Raw genomic sequence first — 24,301 nt, forward strand, 5'->3', positions numbered from 1 at the left:
TTTAGGGATTTAACATCCAAAGCAGCATGACTTTCTGAAATTAGAAACCTTCAAAAATTACAGTGTATTCAGAAAACACTAATATGATAACATAGGAGAAATATTCATTTTGTTATCAGACCATGACCACTATCCAGAAGCCTACCAGAATTAATCTTAGATAGCCAAATTTTCTGACAGTTGAGGGCTCAAGTTCTTTAAACATCAAAATGGGTTTTTTTTATGTTAAAGTGTGAAAATGCATTACAAACTTCCCTATCTTCTTAAAGCGTTCATGAACATGCTTCTATCTTGTCTAATGAGTCAGGGTCATAATTATGAATATTACCGTATTACCATACTGTGCTGTATTTCAGTAACAAACCTGAGTTTGGTCCTATGCATAATAGTACCCAACAACTATGTATTTTTGAGTTGACTGGATTTTAAGCAATCCTTTCTCTTTTCTCCTTATTGCTATCAAACTTTTGCTTTTTGCTTTCATTAAGCCTCCCCCCTTTTTTTAAAAATAAGGGTTTACTGATTTTTGTGTATGTCCCTGTTTTTAGTTGTCTCTCTCTCCAATCTTTTGATTTGCTGCTTCTTATGTGCTTTGGGCATGAAAACCTCATAAATTTTTAGAACTATGAAAGAAATACAGTAACTAAGTTCTGAGTGACATCCTACAGGGTTTTGTTTTTTAGCAACCAGGGTTAAGTAACTTGCCCAAGGTCACACATCTAGTAAGTGTCAAGTGTCTGAGGCCATATTTGAACTCAGGTCCTCCTGACTCCAGGGCCAGCGCTCTACCCACTGTGCCACCTAGCTGCCCCCTAAAGGGTTTTTACTATGAGTGAAATGCATGAATTTGACTGTGGACTTTGTGAAATCAATTTTCTTGCTCTGAGACTTTTATGCTTATGTCCTGATACTGAGCTAAATTTCATATAACTGAGGGTGCCAAATAACTGAGTTCCAGACAGTTAAAATGTTACTGTATTATGACTGTGAGGAGTAAAGATTTGCATTTCCAGTATTTCAGTATGAAAGAACAGACGGGGGTGGAGTGGAGTAGAATGTATTCCTTTTATAGAGAGTTCCAAAAGAATTATTACTTCATTAAAACCTTGCTGAGTAGATGTGTCGGATGAGGCTGAATGATATAAACTGTAGAAGAGAGGAAGTTATTTTATAATACTCAGAAACATGATAGTACATTCGTGTTAGATTTTTTGGGGGTAAGAAAGCTGGCAGTAACAGAGAAAGAACTCCAGTATCTTTGCCAAGAAAACCCCAAATGGGGCCATGAAGAGTTGGACACAACTGAAACAACTCAACAACAAACTCCTTTCTACCTGTAGTAGTTGCCTCACATATGTCTTTGCATACTTGTGAGGAAAAAGGAAGACATCATTTAAAACAGAATTCCAAAAAGTAATGTTCTCTGGAGCACACAGATAAGTCTCCATTATGAGCAAGTCATTATGAATAACCTTTACTAAAGTCTTAAGCTGATGCTTATAGATTCTCCAGCACTGTATCAGCTGTAGCAGCAGGTTCTGCCAACCTGGAAAATCTTCAAGTATAGGCTCAGAGATTGAATATATATATATGTGTGTGTGTATATATATGTGTGTATATATGTATATATATGCACACACATATATACATACATGTATATGTATATACACGCACATGCTTACATATATAAACACACACACATATATATATGTGTGTGTATGTGTGTATGTATGTGCTTGTGTGGGTTGTCTGTGGACTAACCTAGCAAAGTACCAGTAGTATAGCACAAGAAGGTTGGATGTGAGATGATGAATTTTTTCAGTCACTATGACTCATGAAGAACTGAGGCATAGAGACCTTGTAACCTCCATTAGTAAAGAAAATATTCCCATAGATGAACTCAAAGACCCTTGAAATATAGGATAATAAAAATAAATTAAGTAGCAGAGACAACCTAGGGGGACAAAGTAGCAACTGGTACAATATGGAAAGAGGGTGGATATAAAATATGGGAGGCAACTATTACAGGCAGAAAGGAGTTTGTTGTTGAGTTGTTTCAGTTGTGTCTGACTCTTCATGGCCCCATTTGAGGTTTTCTTGGCAAAGATGCTGGAGTGGTTTGTCATTTCCTTCTCAAGCTCATTTCACAAATGAGGAAACTGAGGCAACCAGGGTTAAGTGACTTACCCAGGGTCACACAGCTAGTAAATGTCCGAGGCCTGATTTGAACTCGGGAAGATAAGTCTTCCTGACTCCAGGCATGACACTATCCACTCTGCCACCTAGCTGCCTGAAGAAAGACTAGTTCTCAAAACCCAGCTGCACATGAAGCTTTCAATTCCACAACATTCAACAAACATTTATCAAGCACCTAAGTTGGGCCCTAAAAGAAAGTAAAGGCCTATAACAGAAGGAAAATGGGGTAGGGACAGGGTAAAGTCCATTCCAGATATTCTGTACAGCATGAGAGACTTTTAGATGCATTGGAGGGAGTCGACACTCTAGTGGGCAAAATTATACTGGCAGAAGGAAGGAGGGCGGGATTTCTAAATAGGGAAATACAGTGAGGATTGATGAAATAGAAGAATGTGGGATATATGATTTGCAGAATTAGGAACATTCTAATAAGAAATGAAAGAGTAGGTTGCGCATGAAGATAGGATGTTTGAGAGTATCGCTACTTACTTTTTGGACAAATATCTCTTTTCCCTGTGCCCTAATTTAATTCTGCCCTGGGAAATCTGTACTTAGAACCTTGTGGCATTGGGAGGGGAAGAAGGGTTTTCAATCTTTATCTTTCTTTTATTTGTTCTCTGTGCTATCTCCCAAAGCAATCTCGTCCACACTCAAGGTTTCAACCATCATTTCTATGTACTTGATTTATAAATGTCCAACCCCAATTCCTCTCTCTCTTAGAGTTCCAGCCCTACATTTCCACCTTCCTGCTAGTTAGTTCCATGGAAGTATCACACAGGCACTTAAAATTGAACACATTCCATATACCAAATTCATCATCCTTCCTCAACAACTGGCTGCTTATTTCTCTATATAGGTTAATGGCATACCTATTCTGCCAGTCACTCATTCTGAAAATATTTGACTTATTTTTGATTCCTTCACTCCCACTGCTTCAATCACTAAGTCTTTTCAATTCTATCTTCAAAATCTTTCTAGCAACCATCTCCCCATTCTCACTGCTGTGCGCCTGCTAATTCAGACCTAATTACATCTTTCCTAGACTACTGTTAATAACTTAATTGGTATTCCCCTGTCAATCTATCCTACACTTCATTGCCCTATCCTCATGTCTGGTGTAACCATATAACTCCTCAGCTCAAACACCTTCTGGGGCTCCCTCTTACCAAATGATAGCCAAACTCTGTAGCTGGCCATTCAAGGTCCTCTACAAACTGGGTCTAACCAACGTTTCCAGCCTTATCTCACTTAACAGACTACACCCTCCAAACACACTAGTTTTCTCAGTCTCTAATGTGGCCCAGGCTCAAATGCCTCCTCCTATTGCTCATGCATTATGTAGTTCTTCATTTCTAGAATTCTTTTCCCCTACCATTTCTTTCATTTGAAAACCTACTCATCCTTTAAAGCCAATTCAGATACAATCTTTCCCACTATACCCTTATCTCTCCAGTCTGAAGTCATTTCTCCTTGCTTTGAACTTTCAAAAGTACTTTATAACTTTCCTATCAACCTCTGCTTCATATTAATGAATTTTTAAACATGTTATTCTCTGCCAGCCCCAAACTGTTTGTGATCATTTTAGAATTCTTGCAGTGCTTAGGCACCCAATAAATATTTGTTGAAGAGGATTACTGTCCACTAAGGGTTGGGCATGTGTCAGGAAAAAAGTGATGAGAGAAGAAAAGCAAAGTTAGAGGAGATGCAGTACGAGTGTGCTGTTAAGCCCACCCAAAAGGGTTCAGAGAATGTCACGGAAAAGGAGAAGTACCAATGTATATCTCTATGTGTGCATGGGGGGGGGGGGGGGGGGAGGAATAAAGGATGAGGGTGGCAGAAAAATTAAGGATATCAGTAAAAAGTCATGGGACAGTTAAGGGTGCACATAAAGAGCTGATCCCAGGGGTTCTTAACATTTTTGTGTCATGGACCCCTTCGGCAGTTTGGTGAAACCTATAGGCCCTTTTCAGAATACTTGTAAATGCATATAAAATGAAATACGTAGGATTACGAAGGGCACCAGTTATACTGAAATGCAGTTATCAAGATTTTTTTTTAAAGTAAAACCCCAAGTTCACGGACTCCAGGTGAAGAACCCTGGCTTAGACCTTGGCAAGGATAACGGATGGGCATAGAGTTGTCACGGTCCCGGGGCAGCGGCTGCGCTGGCGGGGCGGGGCTAAGAGAGGCAATGCAGGAATGTGGGGTGAGGGGGCCGGCGGATAAAGCACCAGGGCTAGAGCGTCCGAGAGGGGTGAGGGCCAGGCCCAGGGCAGGCGGAGGAGAACCGAGGCGAGGCCGGGCCAGGGTGCGGGCGCTCCCCGCACCTTCCTACCTGTCCGGGCCGCTGTCGCCGCAGGTCCTGGAAGTCGCCGCCGTAGATGGCCTCCAGCGCCTGCAGCTCGTGGTCCTGGCGCTGCGGGTAGCTCTCGGGCTGCTCCGCGGCGCCGTCCCCCGCTCCGCGCCGAGCCTGCTCGCCGGGATCCCGAGGCTGCCGGGCGCGGGCGCCCCCAGCCATGGCCTTGGCCGCACCGGGAGCCAGGCGGCGGCGGCGGCGTGGACTGGCGGGAAGGCTGATCCGGGCCGCCCCGCGGAGGACGAGGACGAGTAGGGAGAGGGGGAGGGGACAGAAGAAGGGAGGGGGGAGGGGCAGGGCCGGGCCCTCCGGGACGCTGCGCTGCCCTCTGGTGGCCGGAGGGGGCCGCTACTCAACTCCCGGGGTTACCCGGCGGGGCCCCTGGGAAGCCCGGCTCCAGAGGCTGTTCCTGCCCGGTGCAAGGACTTCCCTCCGCGACTCAGGCTGAAGATCACGGGACGTACATTTAGAACTTCAAAGGCGAGCTAGTTTATCCTAGTTTTGTGGAAGAGGAAACTGAGCCACGGACAGGTTGTGCCGAGCCCTCGGATCTTTCCGCCGTGCGCTTTCTGCTCTGCTGAGTCCTGCTCATCTCTGCGAGGCCGGGCCTGCCCCTTAGCAGTCGCTGGAACCGGAGGAGTAGAGCTGCTCTCGCACAGCACCTTGGAGGGAGGTGCGCAGGGCCTGTCGAGGTTTATACTTAGCTCTTGACTCATAAGAGGAACGGTGTATTTTACTCAGTTTTCCCACTGTATATCAGCTTGGATGGCACACATCAGTATCATGTGTCTGTTAATTCTGTCCACCAATTTTAAATAATTCTATTATGCTTTATTCTGTGTAAGTATTCTTTTTTTGGGGGGGGTGAGGCAATCAGGGTTAAGTGACTTGCCCAGGGTCACACAGCTAGTTAAGTGTCAAGTGTCTGAGGTTGGATTTGAACTCAGGTCATCCTAACTCCAAGGCCTGAGCTCTATCCACCATGCTACCTAGCTGCCACCTGTGTAAGTATTCTTGACATTTCTTTTTTCCATCTTATTTGCTACCATTACTTCAGTTACTTTGCTATAGAATTATTGCTTAGTTATCCACTTTTCATCCCAAACCCTACAAGTCTGGTCCAATAGATCTTGGCTTTAGTGAACCTGCTCCAGTGCAAGAACTTTCCTTCCCAACAGCCCACTTTGACCCTTATCATTATGTTATTATCTTGGAGTCAGAGGACCTGGGTTGAAGCCCTAGTTCTTCCATTTACACCTTATATGACTTGGGAACATTACTTAACCTCTCCAGTCTTCTGTTTCCTTATATATAAAATTAGGGGGACCGGACTAGATGACCTCTTAGGTCCCTTCCAGGCATAAATCTCTGATCGTATGACCTTCCTTTGAAATGCCCTCCCCTGCTGTTCATTTAGGAGAATGTTAGAAGCTTGAAAAGATGTGTTAGCAGAATGGCAAAAATATAAGGGGATGGTAGCTAATGAAGGCCAAAGATGGGACATGAAAATAGAAAAGTTAAAGAAGGGTGAATGGTGGTACAGAGAGTGCACAAGTTAGGTTTGGGCCCCTAATATTGCAGGAAAGAGAAAGTCACTGAAAATCAGAGAATGCAAAGGATCCTGGAGGCTTTTCCTCATCTTACTTGGGAAGGTAGAATGGTTAGTTTGGGAAAACAATGCAAAAAACAGGAAGAAGGATAGAGAGATGATTCCCTCCTCTGCAGCTTTCTCCAATACCCCTCAAATCCCCTGCAACAGGTAGAGAGATGGCAAAAAAAAAAAAAAAAGCACTTGTGAGATGGGGAGGCTCTGTCAAAGAAGCCCTCATATTTGGATTCTTTGGAATTCAATGTTGCTGTTTGGTTCTCTCCTTTCAGGAATACTTTCTTTTGTATTACTGTGAATGGTGTGGCTTATAAGTAGAGAGTCAGTCTCAGTGTGCTGGGTGGGAGCATAAGGGCCAAGAGAAGTGAAAATATGTGACTGGCTCCTTTGTCTTATGAGAATCTTTTATAGAAGGATTATGTAATGATAATAGGTCAAATTTATAAGTGCTTTGTATTTAAAATTCTTTCCATACATTGTCACAATGATGAGTTCTGGTTCATTGCAAGTATTGTTATCTTAATAATGTAAATTATATAGATGAAGAAGCTGAGGTATAGAGAGATTGAAGATGTAGAACTAGAAGATCTTATAAATGAGGAAACTGTGGTGCAAAGAAGTAAAGTGACTTGTCCAAAGTCATGTAGATAACAAAGAAGAGCCAGAATTTGAGCCTAAGTACAGTAACTCTGTGACTTGCCCAAAGACACACAGCTAAGACATAGCAGAATTAGGAGTCTAATGTAGGTCTTGTCACTAACAAATAAAGATCATATTCCTTAGGTTTTTTTTGTTTGTTTTGTTTTCGTTAGGCAATGGGGTTAAGTGATTTGCCCAAGTTCACACAGCTAGGAAGTACCAAGTGTCTGAGGCCAGATTTGAACTTCAGGTCCTCCTGACTCCAGGGCCAGTGCTCCATCCACTTCACCACCCAGCTGCCCCTCCTTAGTTTTTTATTAAGAATCTTCCATTATTTGGTGCCAAATTATTATACTAGCCCTAGCTCACATGATTCCCTAACATGTACTTCTCATCTCAGACAAAAGGACTATTTGATGTCCTGTGAAGAGGCTCCATATGCTTCAGACGTTTACTTACATTGTTCCCTATCCTTAGAATATCCTCTGTGGTAGGAGTGACATCCACCTGATATAGATTAAGCTAGTTTCTCCCTAAAAAGGTAAAGAAATCATCTTAGAGACTTTATTAGTCCAGGGCACTAAGGCTCAAATCATTGAAAACTGTGAATGTGAATGTAATGATCTTACCCATAAAATGGAAACACATAGCAGAATGAATTAGAAACCAGAATCCAACAATGTGTTGCTTACAAGAAACACTTAAAATAGGAAGATACATGCAGAGTTAAAATAAAGGTCTGGAGCAGAATCTAATATGCTTCAGCTGAAGTATAATCTCAGACAAAGCAAAAGTAAAAATAGATCTAATTAAAAGGGACAATCAAGGAAACTATATTATGCTAAAAGGTACCATAGACAGTGAAATAATATTAAAAACTTTAACAGGTTTCTCTGATAAAGGTCTCATTTCTCAAATATGTACTGAGTATAGAACTGAGTCAAATTTATTAAAAAAAAACTATTCCCCAATTGATAAATGATCAAAAGATATAAATAGGCAGTTTTCAGAAGAAGTTAAAGCTATCTATTGTCATATGAAAAATGCTCTACATTACTATTGATTAGAAAAATGCAAATTAAAACAACTCTGGGGTACCACCTCACATTTATCAGAAATGACCAGTGCTGGAAGGGATGAGGGAAAATAGGTATTCAAATAAACTATTGTGAACTGGTCCAATCATTCTGGAGAACAATTTGGAGCTATTCCCAAAGGGTTATAAAATTGTGCATATCCTTTGACCCAGTAATACCACTACCAGATCTGTATCCCAGAAAGATCTAAGAAAAAGGAAAAAGGAGTTATGTGTACAAAAATATTTACATTACCTCTTTTTGTGGTGGCAAAGAATTGGAATGGGGGATTCTCATCAACTGGGGAATGGCCAAATAAGTTGTAGCAAATGATTGTGATGGAGTCCTGTTGTGCTATAGGAAATGATAAAGGGAGTGGTTTCAGAAAAACTTGGCAAGAACTATATGAATTGATGCAAAATGAAGTGAGAAGAACCAGGAAGTCATTGTGCACAGTAACAGCAATGTTGCAATGATAAACAACTGTGAAAAATTTGGTTACTCTGATCAATACAATGATCCAAGACAATTCCAAAGGACTCATGATGAAAAAATGCTGTCCACCTCCAGGGAGAGAACTGATAAACTAAATAGAAATTGAAGAATAATTTTCTCACTTTATTTTCCTTGCTTTTTAAAAAAATATGGCTAAAATATTTTTCCATAAAAATCTGGAAATATGTTTGGTATGATTTCACATGTATAATTAATATTATATTGCTTGTCTTCTCAGTGGGTATGGGAAGGAGTGGAAGGGAGGAAGAGAATTTGGAACACAATTTAAAAATAAAAGAATATTTAAAAAATTTATAAATTGTAAAACAAAACAAAAATGTTCAATTGTCTATGTATTTCTCATTTTATTCTAATCCCAAACCTGAACCACCTGAACCATAACCACCAGTTAGGTCTGGCCCAGAATACCCTCCTACCTCATTTTTGCTTGTTGACAGCCTGTTTATTCTATAAGGCCCAACTCAAATTCTAACTATTCTGTGAAGCTTCTTTGATCCCCTAGCTGGAAGCAATCTTTTCCTCAACAAATCTCAAAAACATTTGTATTCCCCTTATTTGTCTTAAGGACCAGGGTAGGTTTTTAACCAATAAATCAACATTTATTAAGCACCTACTATGTGACAGGCACTGAGGATACAAAGAAATATAAAACATGGTCTTGGCTTTCAAGAAGCTCACAGACTACTGGGGGGAGGTGACATGCAAACAGCTATGTACAAACAGGACATATACAGGATAGACTGGAGATAATCAACAGAAGGAAGGCACTAGCATTAAGGGGGATTAGAAAAGGCTTCTTGTAGAAAGTGGGATTTTAGCTGAGACTTCAAGGAAGCAAGGAAATCCTGGAGGTGGAAATGAAGAGGGAAAGCATTCCAGGAATGAATGATAGCCAGTGAAAATGCATAGGATTGGGAAATGGAGTATCAGGAATAACAAGGAAGTTGTGGGGGGTGGGGAGGAGATTGGGAAAATAGAAGAGGTCCAGTTTATGAGGAACTTTGAACACCAGACAGAGAATTTTATATTTGATTGAGGAGGTAATAAGGAGCCACTGGAGTTTATTGAATAAGAAAGATCAATTTGTGAATCAGAAAGATCAATTTGACAGCTAGGTAGAGGAAGAACTAAAATGGCGAGGGACTTGTGGCAGAGGGACCATCCAGAACATTATTGTAATAGTCCAGTCCAGCAAAACCAGTAAGGTCTTGCTGTAGGATAGTGGCAGTGTCAGAGGAGAGAAGGGGTAAATATGAGAGCTATTGTGAAGATAAACTCTATAGGGCTTGGCAACAGACTGGATACATGGATCTAGAGAGAATGAGAAGTAGAGGATGATATGTAGGTGGGAGCCTGGGTGAGTGGGAGCATGGTGGTCTCTTTTACAGTAATAGTAAAGGTAGAAAGATGGGATGGCTCAGGGAAAAGTACTGAGTCCAATTTTGGACATGTAGAGTTTAAGATATCAATAGGACATCCAGTTTGAGTTGTCTAGTAGGCAGTTGGAGATGTGAATCTGGAGATTAGGAGAGACTCTGATTAGATAAGTAGATCTGAGATTCATCAGCATAGATAGGATTGCTGAATCCTTTGGAGCTGATGAAATCACCAGAACATAAAAGATAATACAGAGTAGATGAGAAGAGGGATAGCACTAAGCAGCTGGGGAGACGGTGAGGTTCAGGACAGGTCTTTTGGAGAAGATGACATGTTAGCTGAATTTTTAAAAAGACGAGAGAGGGAGAGAGAGAGAGAGAGAAAATCATTTCAGGTATGTGGAATAGCCAATGCAAATACATGAAGAGGAAACATGGAGTATTGCATATGAGGAAAAACAATTTGGCAAGTATGAGTGGATTGTAAAGTTTGTGGAGGGGAGCAAAATACAAGAAGATTAGAAAGGTAGAAAATTCCCAGACTGTCAGGTTGCAAAGACCTTTAAATGCCAAACAATGTACTTTATATTTGACCCTAGATGTAATAGGGATTCACTAAAGTTTAGAGAGTAGAGGTATGACATGGTCAGACCAATGTTTTTAGAAAATCACTTTGGCAGTTATGTGGAGAATGGATTGGAATGGAGACAGAGGCAGTGAAACCAACTAGAAAACTATTATAATTGTCCAGGAAAGAGGTGGTGAGGACCTAAATTATGGTGGTGGCTGTATGAATGGAGAGGAGACCCACGCAGGAGATGTGCAGAAAGTAATTATAAGATTTGGCAACCTACTGCATATGTAGGATGAGCAAGATTGAGGAATCAAGGATGATGCCAAGATTATGACCTTGGATGATTTGGAAGGATTGTAGTACCTTCAATAGCGATAGGGAAATTCAGAAGAGGGTAAAGTTCTATTTTGAATTTTTAGTTTGAGATGCCTATGGGACATCTAGTTTGAAATGTTCACCTGAAAAATGTGCTATGTGAAAGGAGAAAGATGAGGTCTAGATATATAGATATTAGAACCATCTACATAGAAATGATAATTGAACTTGGAAGAGCCAATGAGATTGATTACCAGGTGAAGAAGTATAGAGTGAAAGAGAAAAGGTCTCAGGACAAGCCCCTGTTACTAGGTGTGACATAGATGAAGATCCAGAAAAAGAGGCTGAGGAGCAGTCAAAACAAGTAGTTAGAGAATCAAGTGAGAGCAGTATCATAAAAACCTAGAGATGAGAGAGTATACAGGAAAAAGTCATCAGTGGTGTCAAATACTGCAGAAAGGTCAAGAAAGAGGAGGAATAAGTAGAGGCTATTAGATTTACCAATTGAGACTCATCATTGGTAACTTTGGAGAAAGCAGTTTCAATTTTTTTCTTGTGAAGTATGAGGCAAAGCCCTTAGCAGTAATGCAGTTATGGGGTTTAGTAACGTGTGATCAGCGATAGGTAAAGGGAGCAGAAGATTTGAGAGAAGTAACCAGCATGAAGTTAAATTGATTCAACAAGGAGTTAAGATTGGAAAGAGAAGATAGTGTAGTCATAGTAGGGCTTACAGCCTGGGATAATACTGAAAGATGGAGGAATTGGAGATTAAAGTAAGGGCAAAAAGGTTTAGAGAAAGTGAAGCATAGAGATGGAAAAATTAAATATTTGATCAGATAAAGGAAATTTAACAAGTATTTCATAGATTAAGAACCTTAGAATTAGATGAGACTTCAGAAGTTAGTCCAATCCTTACTCGAGCCATCAACCTAACTACAATATTCCCAACAAGTAGTCCTTCAACTTATACTTATGTACCTCCAGGGAACTCATTTCCCACCTTATCTTCCCCATCCCTCACCTCCACCCTATACCTGCCCGGCTCTCAGGCAGAATGTTCCAATGCTGTCATTTTTGGGAAAATTTTCCTTTTGTTGAGCCAAAATTTGCCACCTTATAACTTTTTATTCTTTTGGTGAGGCAATCGGGGTTAAGTGACTTGCCGAGAGTCACACAGTTAGTAAGTGTTATGTGTCTGAGGCCAGATTTGAATTCAGGTCCTCCTGACTCCAAGGCTGGAGCTCTATCTACTGCACCACCTAGCTGCCCCATACCTTGTAACTTTTAACCATTGATCCTACTCCTGTCTTCTTGAGCCAAACAGAGCAATTTGAATCTCTCTTCCCCATGACACTTTGAAAAAAGAAAAAAGAAAAAAAGAAGGCAGTCATTTGGGTGAATATGAATTAGACTTCTGCTTGGCCCAGGTAGAATCAATTGATGAAAAAAATCTTTTCATCTCCAGGCTAAATATCTTTGGTTTCATCAATTGAATTCTCATTTTCTTGGTTTCTTTCTGGACATACCTCAACTTGTCAGTGTTCCTTCTAAAATGTGACTGCCCAAATAAAATACAATCTTCCAGATGTGTTCTGATTAGGTTGATATGTGGTGTGATCATCTCCCTCTATCTGGACACTCTGCTTCTATTAATGCAGCCTCAGATCATATTAGCTCAATATGCTGACTCATTGATTTTATAGCCCACCCAAATCTCCAGGTTGTTTTTTTCTCATGAACTGCTTCCTAGCCTCATCCCTGCCATCTTGTACTTGTACAGTTGATTTTTTTTAGCCCAAGAGTATTTATCACATTAAATTTCATCTTGTTAGCTTTAGTCCAGTATTCCAGCCTGTTGAGTCTTTTTTGGGTCTCCATTTTAATACCCAATTTTTTGTTGAATGAATAAATTGGGTTGAGTGAATAAATTAATTACTTCTATTCTAAAGCTATATATCTATGTATATTTTTAAAAGAATTTTTAGTCATTTAAACATTTTCATTGATTAACTTGTTATTTAAGAATTAATTTCTCAGATTAGAATGATCACTTAAAAAGGCTGGTGCACTAAAATAGGTCAATATTACAGGAATGATATATAAATATGGGAAAGTGTCCAAATTATTCCTATAATACTGGTCTTTGCTTTTAGAAGAGCTCAACTCTTTTAAAAGTAGTTCTACTCTTGCATCAGCACAGAAAAAGCCTTTTATTTAGTGCTGTTGATGAAAATTCTGTAATTATCATTTCAAGTAACATCCATGTGCTAACCACCAGTGTACCTTGGAAAAACCAAATTCTAAATGTTGCAAAAAAGAAACTTAATAACTCTCAGACAGCTTAAGGAAAGAAGAATAATTAACACCTGCTGCAGAAGTAGTCTGGCTATAACTTTTACTGTCATCTATATATAGCCTGGCCTCATATCCATTTGCTCATTCATTCATTTGACGTTCTTTGAGTGCCTATTAGGTAGCAAGATAGTGGAGTAAGCAATGAAGGAGATCAAAGGATCGTAGATTTAGGGTTAGGAACAGAGGACATAGATCTAGAGGTTATCAAGTCCAAACCTTTCATTTGACAGATGAGGAAACTGAGGCACAAAAAGTTAAGTGACTTGACCAGGGCCACACAGCTAGTGTCTGAGGTGGGATTAAAACTCAAGTCTTTCCAACTCCAAGCCTATGTGCTATCCATTGCTTCATGCTGCCTCTCATATAAAGGTAATAAAATACTTCCCCTCAAATAATTTACAGTCTAGTAGGGAATATAAGAATTACTTACTTCAATACTTCAAGGATTCATGACTTCAACAGGATGGGTACTCCTTCTACCGATGCAGATTACAACTCTGTGAACTGTAGTAGATAATCTTCATGAATTCCTATGGTTGAAAAAATTCGTTACCTTGTGGCTAACTTTTGGTGATGAGCCTTTACAAGCTTAACTAGGGTGGTCTTTTAACGTTGGGTTTGTACTCAATGTCCTTACAGCTTGGTAGTATCTACCACAGCATATACTATGCTGATATAGTTTTTAAAAACTATAGTCACCCACACACTATCATCAGGCAGCAGAACAGCACTTTAGTGGAGGAAGAAATCTGAACAAATAACTATAATACAAAGTGGAATCAATAAAGTAGAATGTAGACAAGCACATTTAAGAGGTACAAATAAAGGACTATAAAAATTCATAGAAGGCAGAGATCACTTCTATCTGGGAAATCAGGGAAGATTTCATTGAGTATGTAGCATTGAACTGGTCTTGAAGGCTAGGTAAGATAGGTAGAGGAGCTTTCCAGGTGCAGGAAGAAAAGTGAGGAATAGAGTACTTGAAAGTAGTATATGATAGAAAGGCTGGAATGGTGGTTCAGAGCCAGGATGTGGAAGGTTTTGAATATCAGCCTAGGGATTTGGTGTTTATTTAGTAGGTCATAGGTAACAACTGAAGGCTTTTGAGCTGGGTCATAATGTGATCAAAGTTGTGCATTAAGAAAATTTATCTTCCATCAAATGTGTAAAATGGACCAGAGGGAGTGAGATTAGAGGAAAGGAAATAGACCAATTGGGAGGAGGCAAACTGTAGTTCAGATGAAGGGAGTCTGAACTAAGGTGGTAGCAAAGATGGAAAAGAGGGTCAATTCAAAAAATATTCTGAGGCAGAATTGATAGGACTTGGCAAATGACGGGAAGTGTGAGTTATGGAAGAAGACAGTGTAAAAAATGACTCTGAAGTTTGAGATTCCAAGCCTCATGGTAGCATTATTAGAAATAGAAAGATGGAAAGAGAAATAGGTTTGGAATGGAGAGAAAAGGGAATAAATTCAGTTTTGTACACATTCAATTTGAAGTATCAGCAAGATATATTGGGGGAGACATTAAGTAAGCTGCTAGAAATGTGGGCTTGTAATGTGAATATGAAATTGGGAGTAGAGATAATAGATTTATAAAATTTCTTTATAGAGATGATAGTTGAAGCCATGAGATAATTATAAAATTCTGGTGAGAAAGAAGAGCTACTTAACTCTCCTTCTCTATTTTTTTTTCTGTCCAAGAGAATGATTTTAATGGAGTTGAAAGGATGGACAAAAATGGATAATGGTTAGTTGAAACCAAAGGTAAATGAAGAGATGTTAAGAAGGCATCTAGTTGCCCTCAATAATTCAAATCACTAGGCACAGATGAACTATATCTCAGAGTACCAGGAGAATTAATGTCACTGCTGAGACACTATCAGTGATATTTGAAGGATCATGGAGAATAGAAAACCTTGGACTAGAGAAGGAACAATATTGGTCTAATTTTTTAGAAAAGGGATTTGGGTGGACTGTGCACAACTCAAAAAGGCTAATGAGAAGCCAGGTTGTATTTAGAGATATTGTGTCTACAATGAAGACCCTCTGTACTTTGTCCTGGTTAGACCAAATATGGAGTGTTGTAACAAGCACTATACACTCCATTTTAGGAAGGACGTTGATGAATTGGAGCAATGGATCCCTTTAGAAGAGGACAACCAGGATGTTGAGGGAGCTAGAAACCATGTCATAGGAAGATCAATTGAAGGAAGTGGGGATGGTTAGGTAGAGAAGAGGAGACTTAAGGGGTATGTAATAAGTGTCTTTAAGTATTTGAAGGGTTGTTATATGGAAAAGGCATCAGACTTGTTTTGGGCCCCAGAAGGCAGAATGAGAAGAAATCGTTGGAAATTTTGAAGTAGTAGGTATAGATTCCATGTGAGAAAAAACTTCTTAGCAATTGAAACTGTCTAGAAGTGCAATGGTCTGCTTTGATAGGTAGTGAGCGCTCCCCTCACTGGAGGTCTTCAAGAGAATACTTTATGACCTCTTGTCAGGGATATTATAAAGGCATTATTGTTGTTATAGATTGGGCTAAATGGCTTCTGAGATCCATTCCAACTCTAAAATTCTGTGATGCTCAGTGGATGAAACTGCCAAGGGAGAAAGTATGGACAAAAAGAGTTGAGAAGAAAGTATTAAGAAAGCACCTACATTTAGGAGTTTGAAGACAGAAAATGCTCAATAAAATTGTGGTCATAGAAGTATAAAATAATCAATAGATAATTATGAAGTGCTTATTATGTGCCAGGTACTATTCTAAGTCCTGAGGATAAAAGAAAAGTCAAAGACAGTTCCTGCCCTTGAGGAGCTCACAATCTAACAGGGAGGATACAACATGAAAACAACTATGTACAAATAAACTACATATAGGATAAATAGAAAATAATCAACAGAGGGAAGACACGAGGATTAAGAGAGATTGGGAAAGGCTTCCTGAATAAAGTAGGATTTTAGGTGGGACTTGAGGGAAGCCAGGAGGAAGAGATGAGAAAGGAGAGCATTCCAGGCATGGAGGACAGTCAGTGAAAATGCATGGAACTGGGAGATGGAGTGTCTTTGGTGAGAACAAGCAAGGAGGCCAGTGTCAATGGACCAAAGACTATGTGGGGAGGTGTAAAGTGTAAGAAGACTAGAAATATATATGTAAGGGTTAGGTTATGAAGGTTTTGAATGCCAAACAAAGGATTTAATATTTGAGCCTGGAGGTGATAAGGACAGCCAAGAAAGTTCTGTATCTTAAAAGTAAAAGGGAGACTGAGTATCAAGGATGGAATGATTGACACTTTCAAAACACTGCAGAGGTCAAGGAGGATGTGAGGACTGGGCAATGATCATTGGTGACCTTCAAGAAAGGAGTTTCATTAAAGTGATGAGAATATAAGGCATATTTCAAGGAACTGGAAAGATCAGAGTGCAAATTTTTTTCCCTAAACATTTCAGAGTAAAATACAGGAGAGAGATAATAGTTAAAGGATATAGTATCATTGAAATAGATATTTTAAGGCTAGGAATACCTAAGCATACTTGTAGGGGAAGGTAGGGGGATAGGAGGTAGTGAAGAGTGAGATAGTGAAGATGCAAGAAAGAAAATAGATGATTAACGAAGCATGGTCTTGAGGTAGTATGGAAGGGATCAAGGGCACAGGTGGAGGTATTAGTTTAGCTAGAAGGCCCACCCCTTCTTCTAAACTGGAAGGAATAGGAGAATTTTGAAATAAGAAAAAGGATAAATGAGGGAATGGTAAGATGGGTGAAGAGAGATTCTGGGGCATGAAGGAGGATAATTGAGGGAATTCATGTTGAATGACTTTTTTTTTCTTTTTTAGTAAAGTAGGAGATGAGGTTATCTGCTGTAACTTGGGGATGGGGTGGGGTCTTGAGGGGAATGGAATAGTTTTGGAGCAACTGGTGTTGGAAATTCATTAGAAAATTGATAAGAGATGAGACAGAGAGTTGCTCAGTAGCTATGTGGACCCAGCCAAAGTTACATAGCAGAAATGGACCTTAGGTGGACCTAATAACTAGCACAATACAGTTTGGATTTAGATAGGGATACATCTATTAAGTAAGTCTGACATTTAGAAAATTAGTACTGATTACTGTAAAATGGAGAGCCCTCCTATTACTTTACCTCATAAAAATAAAGGGAACACTTAGGTCTACAATAATGGATGGTAATGAAATGTAGAGAAAACTCAGATAGCTTTGGTTGAACTTTGTTAGCCAAATAAGAAAAAAAATATTGAAAATAAAGTTCACCAAATGTCTCAAGAAGGTCACTACAAAAAGGAAGACTCCATATGCACCAAAATGTTTATAGTGGCACTTTTTTGGGGGTAACAAAGAATTAGAAATAAAGTAAATGCCCATTGGTGCTATGCAAATTGTGGTACACAGAATGTAGTAATGGAATATTATTATTATGTAAGAAACAACAAATGTGCTTAATACAAAGGAGTATGGAAAAACTTACGTGAACTAATTTAAAGTGAAGCAAGTAGGACCAGGAAAATAATACACACAATGACTATAATAATGTCATTGGAAAGAAAAACACCACAAAATATGTTGAAAAAGAATCTTACAAAAATATAAACAACAAGCTTGGCCTCAAATGTGATATTCAAAGTTACCTCATCCTGATCAAGAGGTAAGGGGATGAGGGTAGGGGTGGGATCCATGGGTGCTGAACATTGTCTATTATTATGTCAATATTTTCATTGATTAATTGATAGTGTATTGATCAATTTTAATGAATTTTTTCTTCTCTTTTTCTTTATTTTTAAAATTCTTTGTTATAAAGAATAGTTCTCTGGAAAGGGAGAATAGGAAGGATATACGGGGAAACCTAGGTAATATAAAAACAAATTATATCAATAAAATCTATTTATTAGGAAAACAGAGCTAAGCAGATAAGTTGCTTTTAATCATAAAATGATCTAAAAGAGTTAAATTTATTTAGCTAGTGAAAGATTTAAAATATAAGTCATAAAAAACATATTATATAAAGACAGAAAACTACTGTAGAATGCAAGAAAAACAGAAAAATTTACTAGGTGGTAAAATAATCATATTGATTTTGTGCCTTTTTTCTTTAATTGATCCTATTTGTAGTTAATTGATTTTGTCTTGTATCTGCCCAAATCATGATTCTTCACCTCTGAACTTAATTCAGAAATTTAGTTGGCCCCTAATGACTTAAGTTTAGAAATCCAGTTCTCCTGTTAATTCACTGTTCTAGTCTTGTGTCAAGGAAATCTGTTACACTTAAAGGATGCAAGTGGACACAAGGGAGTTTGCTCTAGTATCTTTAAACCACCAAGCTATCCTTCAAGGATGTCTGGTTTGCTATCCAAAGAAGTCTGGTTTGCTACCTCTGTCCTGGCAGATGTAGCCAGACTTGAACAATGACCATTTCTTAGTCACAGGAGGGAGGGAGGAAGTTGTTGCTAGTCTTCATTCTCAATTTACATCCAATATTATTTTCTTTCATCTATGATGCTAGCCTTCCTATTTTCTGTACTCCCTAAAACTATAAAAGAGAGCTCTCCCCCTCATTTTGGGGTCTTAGCTTTGCTAGGGAAGCTGGAACCCTATTTATTGATAAATTCCTGCTTTACTAATAAATTGATTGTGCTTGGAACTCTGTGCCTCAGTCTACCTTGATTTTAACTGATACAAGAGTAAAACAATACCAGAAGCATTGTCTATATTTCCAAGATAAAATGCACAGATCTTTGCTGAAATTACCTTAAAGGACAAGCAAAGAAAGTACCATTTCATTGATACTTTTATACATTTTATGATGTTTTTATACATTCTGTGATGTTTACTATATAAAAGAGCTTATGACTTGAATTATAGCTTCTTCATTACTGAAAACCAGTCTATTTTTGAATTAGCCTCTAGGTATTTAAAAATTTGCTTTGCTCCCATCGTCCTTCTCCATATGCTTGGACAAAGCAGGCTCAGTGGCTTGAATGTTATGACTTAGATAAATTAAATCAGTGTAAAAAAATTTAATGTCAGGAAAGTGATGACAAAATGAGGGGGCTGTATTAGATGGCCTCTGAGGTTTCTTCCAGCTCTACTTCTATAATCCATTATGATGATAATAATCATAGATTAATAATAGTCATCAAGTACCCACTTTGTGCAGATGAATGGAAGATGCTAACACATCATCTTCAAAGGTCCTAGTTCTTGCTTCCAAGAATTAAAAATTTAAATATATTTAAAACTGTCTGGATTAAAGAATAGATAGAAGTTTGATCAAACCTAGAATTCAATAATACTAAAATCTGTTTCAGTTATTAGATATTTTCCTAAGTTATATATGAATTAACACTGAGCTGGAGTTTATGGTCAGATTCCATTAAAAATTTTGCGCACAATAAAAATGCTGTCAGTGTGCTCCTAATTACACAAAGAGAATTGGGATACGGCGCAGCTAAGTGGTGCAGTAGATAGAGCACTGGCCCTGGAGTCAGGAGGACTTGAGTTCAAATACAGCCTCAGACACATAACACTCACTAGCTGTTTGACTCTGGGCAAGTCACTTAACCCCAAATGCCTCACAAAAAAAAAGAGAGAGAAAGAGAGTTGGGCTTAAGTGAAATGTGTTAGCTATTTCAATTTGCCTAAAAATAACCTTCGAGATTAGAACTGTAAGCAAAGACATTTCATTTATTCATCTTCCTGAAATTTAGTGGTGAGCCAGAAACTACTTGTCTTCTGATTAGGTTTATAGTCTTAAGTTAATCATTATGCCTTCAAACAATATCCTTTGTTCGCCTTCAGAATCCTTATATTCCCTTTTTACTTTCCTCTACCCATTTATTCCTTATTAATGGTAGCATTTTATAAGCAGTTAAAATATGGGCAACAGGACACACAAAGAAGTGAAGGGGTGCAACACAAACCATTTAAAACTGTCTTGATAAAATTTTAAACAGGTAAACTGAGGCACAGAATTCTGAGCTTTATCAGTTTATTAGCAGTGCACAAACCTGTTAATAAAGTGGATCAAATGGCTACCTCAGTGAGGACAATGACCTGGAGGAGGAGGTGCAGCTTCTTTTTATAAATGTAGAAGAAAAACACAGAACTGAGTATGTGAGGAAAATAATGCAATTGTTATGGGGCTGGCAGCAGCATAAGGGTGAGGAGAACACAACTGGTTGGAAATTAGGAATGAGGGCCTAACAACAACCTACACCTTCCCTCCTATGACTAAGAAATGTTCATTGTTTGAGTATACCTGCAAGATTAGAGATAATGGATCAGACTTTGGGTAACAAACCAGACATCCTTGAAGGATAGCTTGGTGGTATAAAGACACTAGACCAGACTCCCTAATATCTACCAGCATCCCTCAACAATAATAGGTTTCCTTGAGGCAAGAATGGAACAGTGATTAACCAGAAAACTGAACTTCTAAACTTAGCTCAAAAGCAAAGAAACAGGGAAATGTGGCTTGAGCAATCATATACAATAAGGCAGTAATACAGAATAGGATCAATTGCAGAATAGAATCAATGGTAAAATGGTACAGAATCAGCACAGTGGATAAAGCACTGGGCTTGGAATCAGAAAGACTCATTTTCCTGAGTTCAAATTCAGACACTTACTAGTTATTCGACCATAGAAAATTCACTTAACCCTATTTGCCTCAGTCCCTCATCCGTAAAATGAGCTGGAGAAAGCAAACCACTCCAGTATCTTTGCCAAGAAAACCCCAAAATAGGATCATGAAGAGTTGGACATTTACTGAAATGACCAAATAACAACAACAACAGAATTAATCTAATTTCTTCAGAACTTAAGACTAACCTTACATTAATCTCAGTCATAGAGTACCTACCTTTTTTGTTAATTCTTTCGTTAATAACAAAGAGAGGCACAGGACTTCGGCATTAACTAGACAGGTACAAGGAAAACAAATGCACTGGGTACAAAACTATTGGCCTATCTCCTAATTTGGCTTTTCCTCTGGGCTTCTGGAGTGCAAGAATCCCCTTCTAATATCTAGTATAGGGCCTGGCCTACAAGGAGTACTTATTAAGTATCACTGACACAATTTATATGTGCACACAAAGGCAAACAATTTTTAATAGTATTTGCATATAATTTCCAGCTAAGATTCTTAATACACATAATTTAGGAAAATATTTAATAACTGAAATATGTTTCATAATACTGAATTGATAGGAATTCTGACTGTTCATTTAGGTATGTTGTATTTCCAATATATATAAAGAAATGATTAAAATTCATAATAATAAGAGTCATTCCCCAATTGATAAATGGTCTAAGAATATGAGCAAGCAGTTGTCAAGAGAAGAAACTAAGGCTATATATAGGCATATGAAAAAATACTCCAAAACACTAACAACTAAAGAAATGCAAATTAAAGCAATTCTATTGCATGCATATCAGATTATCAATGATGAGAAAGAAGGAAATATGATAAATGGAGGGGCTGTGGGACATAGGCACATTGATCTATTCGTGGTGGATCTGTGACTAGGTACAACCATCCTGCAAGGCAATTTGGAATTATATACAGAAAATTACTAAATGATGAATACCCTTTAACCCTTCTATGCCACTGCTAGACGTATACCCAAAAGAGATTGAAGAAAGACACAAAGTCCTTGTACAAAAATATTTATAGTAACTCTTTTTGTGGCGGCAAAGAACTGGAAATGAATAAGATATCTATAAATTGGTGACTGGCTGAATAAATTGTGGTATATGAATGTGATGGAATATCATTGTACTTTAATAAAAAAATAGATGATTTCAAAGAGATAGGGAAAAAACTTGTATGAGCTGATGCAGACTGAAGTGAATGGAACCAGAACAATTTACACTACAGTATCAATATTATAAAAACAATTTTGAAGACCTCTATGAACTGATAAAGAATGAAGTTACCAGAACCAGGAGAAAAATTTATATAATAGCAACATAAAGACAAATTTGAAAGCCAAAAGAACTATGAGCAATGAAATGACCATCTATGGTTCCAGAGGATGAATGATGAAACATGCTATTCACCTCTTGAGAATGATGGATTCAGGGTATAGAATGGGACAAATATTTTTTGAGTATATGCAATAAGGGAATTTGTTTTGCTTGATTCTGCATATTTGTTGTGGGAATTTTTATTTCTTCATCCCCTTTTGCTACTTAAGAATCAAGACGTGAAGTATGAAGATGGTGGCAATCATAATAGAAAAAGGATAGCTATGTGACTAAAGATTTGCATACACACACAAAAAAAGTCACTCTACAGGTATACAATTAATATAATGAAAATTGTGACAAAGTAAAGAAATACTTTTACTTATAGAATCAAGTGACCAAATTTCCTATGTCAAACTGGATAGAGACTTATGAATCATCCTTTGTCTATATTAAATGTATATGATAGTTATATTTCTGTAGGTGTGTATGTGTACACATATGTGATTTTAAAGTTTTGTCTCACAAATGAGATTTTTTCAAAAACCTATATACTTGAATGAGTGCTGTTCTTCAAATTTTTCACCTATGAAGATTATATACCATTCCAAAAATACTCCCATTTCCCACATCAGTTAGGAGGCTGGTGCAGTAATCTAGCGAAAAGGTGATAAGGGTTTAAACTATTTGGATGGCCATGATGACTGGAGAAAAGGAAATGGATATGAGAAATGTTGTGGTGGTAGGACTGACAAGATTTGGAAACTAATTGAATATGGGAATAAGGGAAAGCAAAGTCTAGGTAGAATGACTCAAAGCTTATGAACCTGGCTGACTGGAAAGATGGTAATGCCCTCAACAGAGGAACGTTTGAAAGAAGGGTGAGTTTAGGGTAAAAATAAATTTTGTTTTGGACATACTGAGTTTCAGATTCATATGCTACATCCCATTGGAAATGTTCTATAAGCAGTTGTTGATGAAGGACTGGAGCTCAGGAGATAAGGGCTAGAAATATATATCTAATAGGCATCTGCTTAGACAGGATAACCAAACTCCTGGGAACCGATGAGACCACTACAACAAAATGTAAAGAGAGAAGAGGGCCCAAGACAGAGACCTAAGGGTATATTTATAAGGGTATATTATACACATTGGGAACAGGGCATGGATGAAGTTCTAGCAAAGGAGACTGAGAAAGGATGGTCAGACTAGTAGGTGAAGAGAGTAGTGTTGTGAATATCCAGGGAGGAGTAGCTAAGAAAAGGAGGTGGTTAACAAGGTGAAATACTGCAGAGTGGTTAAGAAGGATGAAGACTGAGAACTGAGGACTGGAGTTAGCAATTAAGAGATCATTTGTAAAATTAGAATGGTTTCAGCCAGTGGTGATGGGAAGCCAGTTTACAAGTGGTGTAGAAGTGAGGAATCAGTGATGACTTTTTTTTTTTTTCAAAAGAAGTTTGACTGTGGGAGACAGGAGAGGGTTATGGATCATAGGGTACAGAGATGATCTCCCTGACTCCCTTGTCTCATCTCTCCAATCCATTATCCACATAACTGCCAAATTGATATCCTTAAAGCATAGGTCTAAGTCATTGTCTTATAAAGCTTAATGATTTACTATTACCTACAGAATAAATATAAATGCCACTATTTGGTTTATTTCACAACTCATGAAGGATTAAGGGATTTCTTTGAAAAATTTGCTTAGGGGCTTAGAATAATTATTAACAGCATCTCTGGGTTTTCATTTACCCAGCAAATATTTACTTGAGTACCTACTATGTGCAAGGTACAATTTTAGGTCCAGTGATCCCTTTCACTGAAGAAATTACAAATCTACCAGAGGAGCTAAGCTTTTTTACACAAACATTGCAAAGCAGTTCCTAGGTGTTAGCTGGAGAAGGAAGGGGTGTTGATATTATGAGAGGGATCAACTTGAAAGCAACCCTAGTGGAGCTCTTCTTTAAAAAATAACTCTGTAATATTGTCAGTCTTTAGAAGTTACTCCCAAGAGACCATAGTCACACCTGTCACACATCCTAGCCCATAACCAACTCTACATTTACAGTCAGTTGTCAAGATATTAAAAAAAACAAAGAGCAGGGGTTCACTTATTTTTTTTTCAGTCCATTCCTCCTGGTGCCCCAATCCCCTTCCGTGCTTTATTAAATGAGATAATAAATGTAGAATATTGAATATTAATTTGGAGTTGAGAGTGATCTTAGAGATAAAATGAGGATTAAATGAGATATTTGTAAATCGCTTAACACAGCGCCTGGCACACAGAAAACACTTAATGAATGCTTGTTCCCCTACC

The 24,301-nt window shown here is 38.3% G+C and overlaps 1 protein-coding gene across 1 annotated transcript in view; it reads right to left on the reverse strand.

Annotated features, from left to right (window-relative positions):
• EIF2AK4 (eukaryotic translation initiation factor 2 alpha kinase 4) overlaps positions 1 to 4,714 on the reverse strand; it is a 105,634-nt gene extending 100,920 nt beyond the window's left edge. Inside the window, exon 1 of the mRNA XM_027869863.1 lies at positions 4,532 to 4,714. Coding sequence (XP_027725664.1) covers positions 4,532 to 4,714 — 183 coding nt within the window. The remainder of the gene's footprint in view (positions 1 to 4,531) is intronic.
• Positions 4,715 to 24,301: the final 19,587 nt, after the last annotated feature.

This window comes from Vombatus ursinus, unplaced genomic scaffold (assembly GCF_900497805.2).
Source record: "Vombatus ursinus unplaced genomic scaffold, bare-nosed wombat genome assembly UNPS02014794.1, whole genome shotgun sequence".
Taxonomy (NCBI): domain Eukaryota; kingdom Metazoa; phylum Chordata; class Mammalia; order Diprotodontia; family Vombatidae; genus Vombatus; species Vombatus ursinus.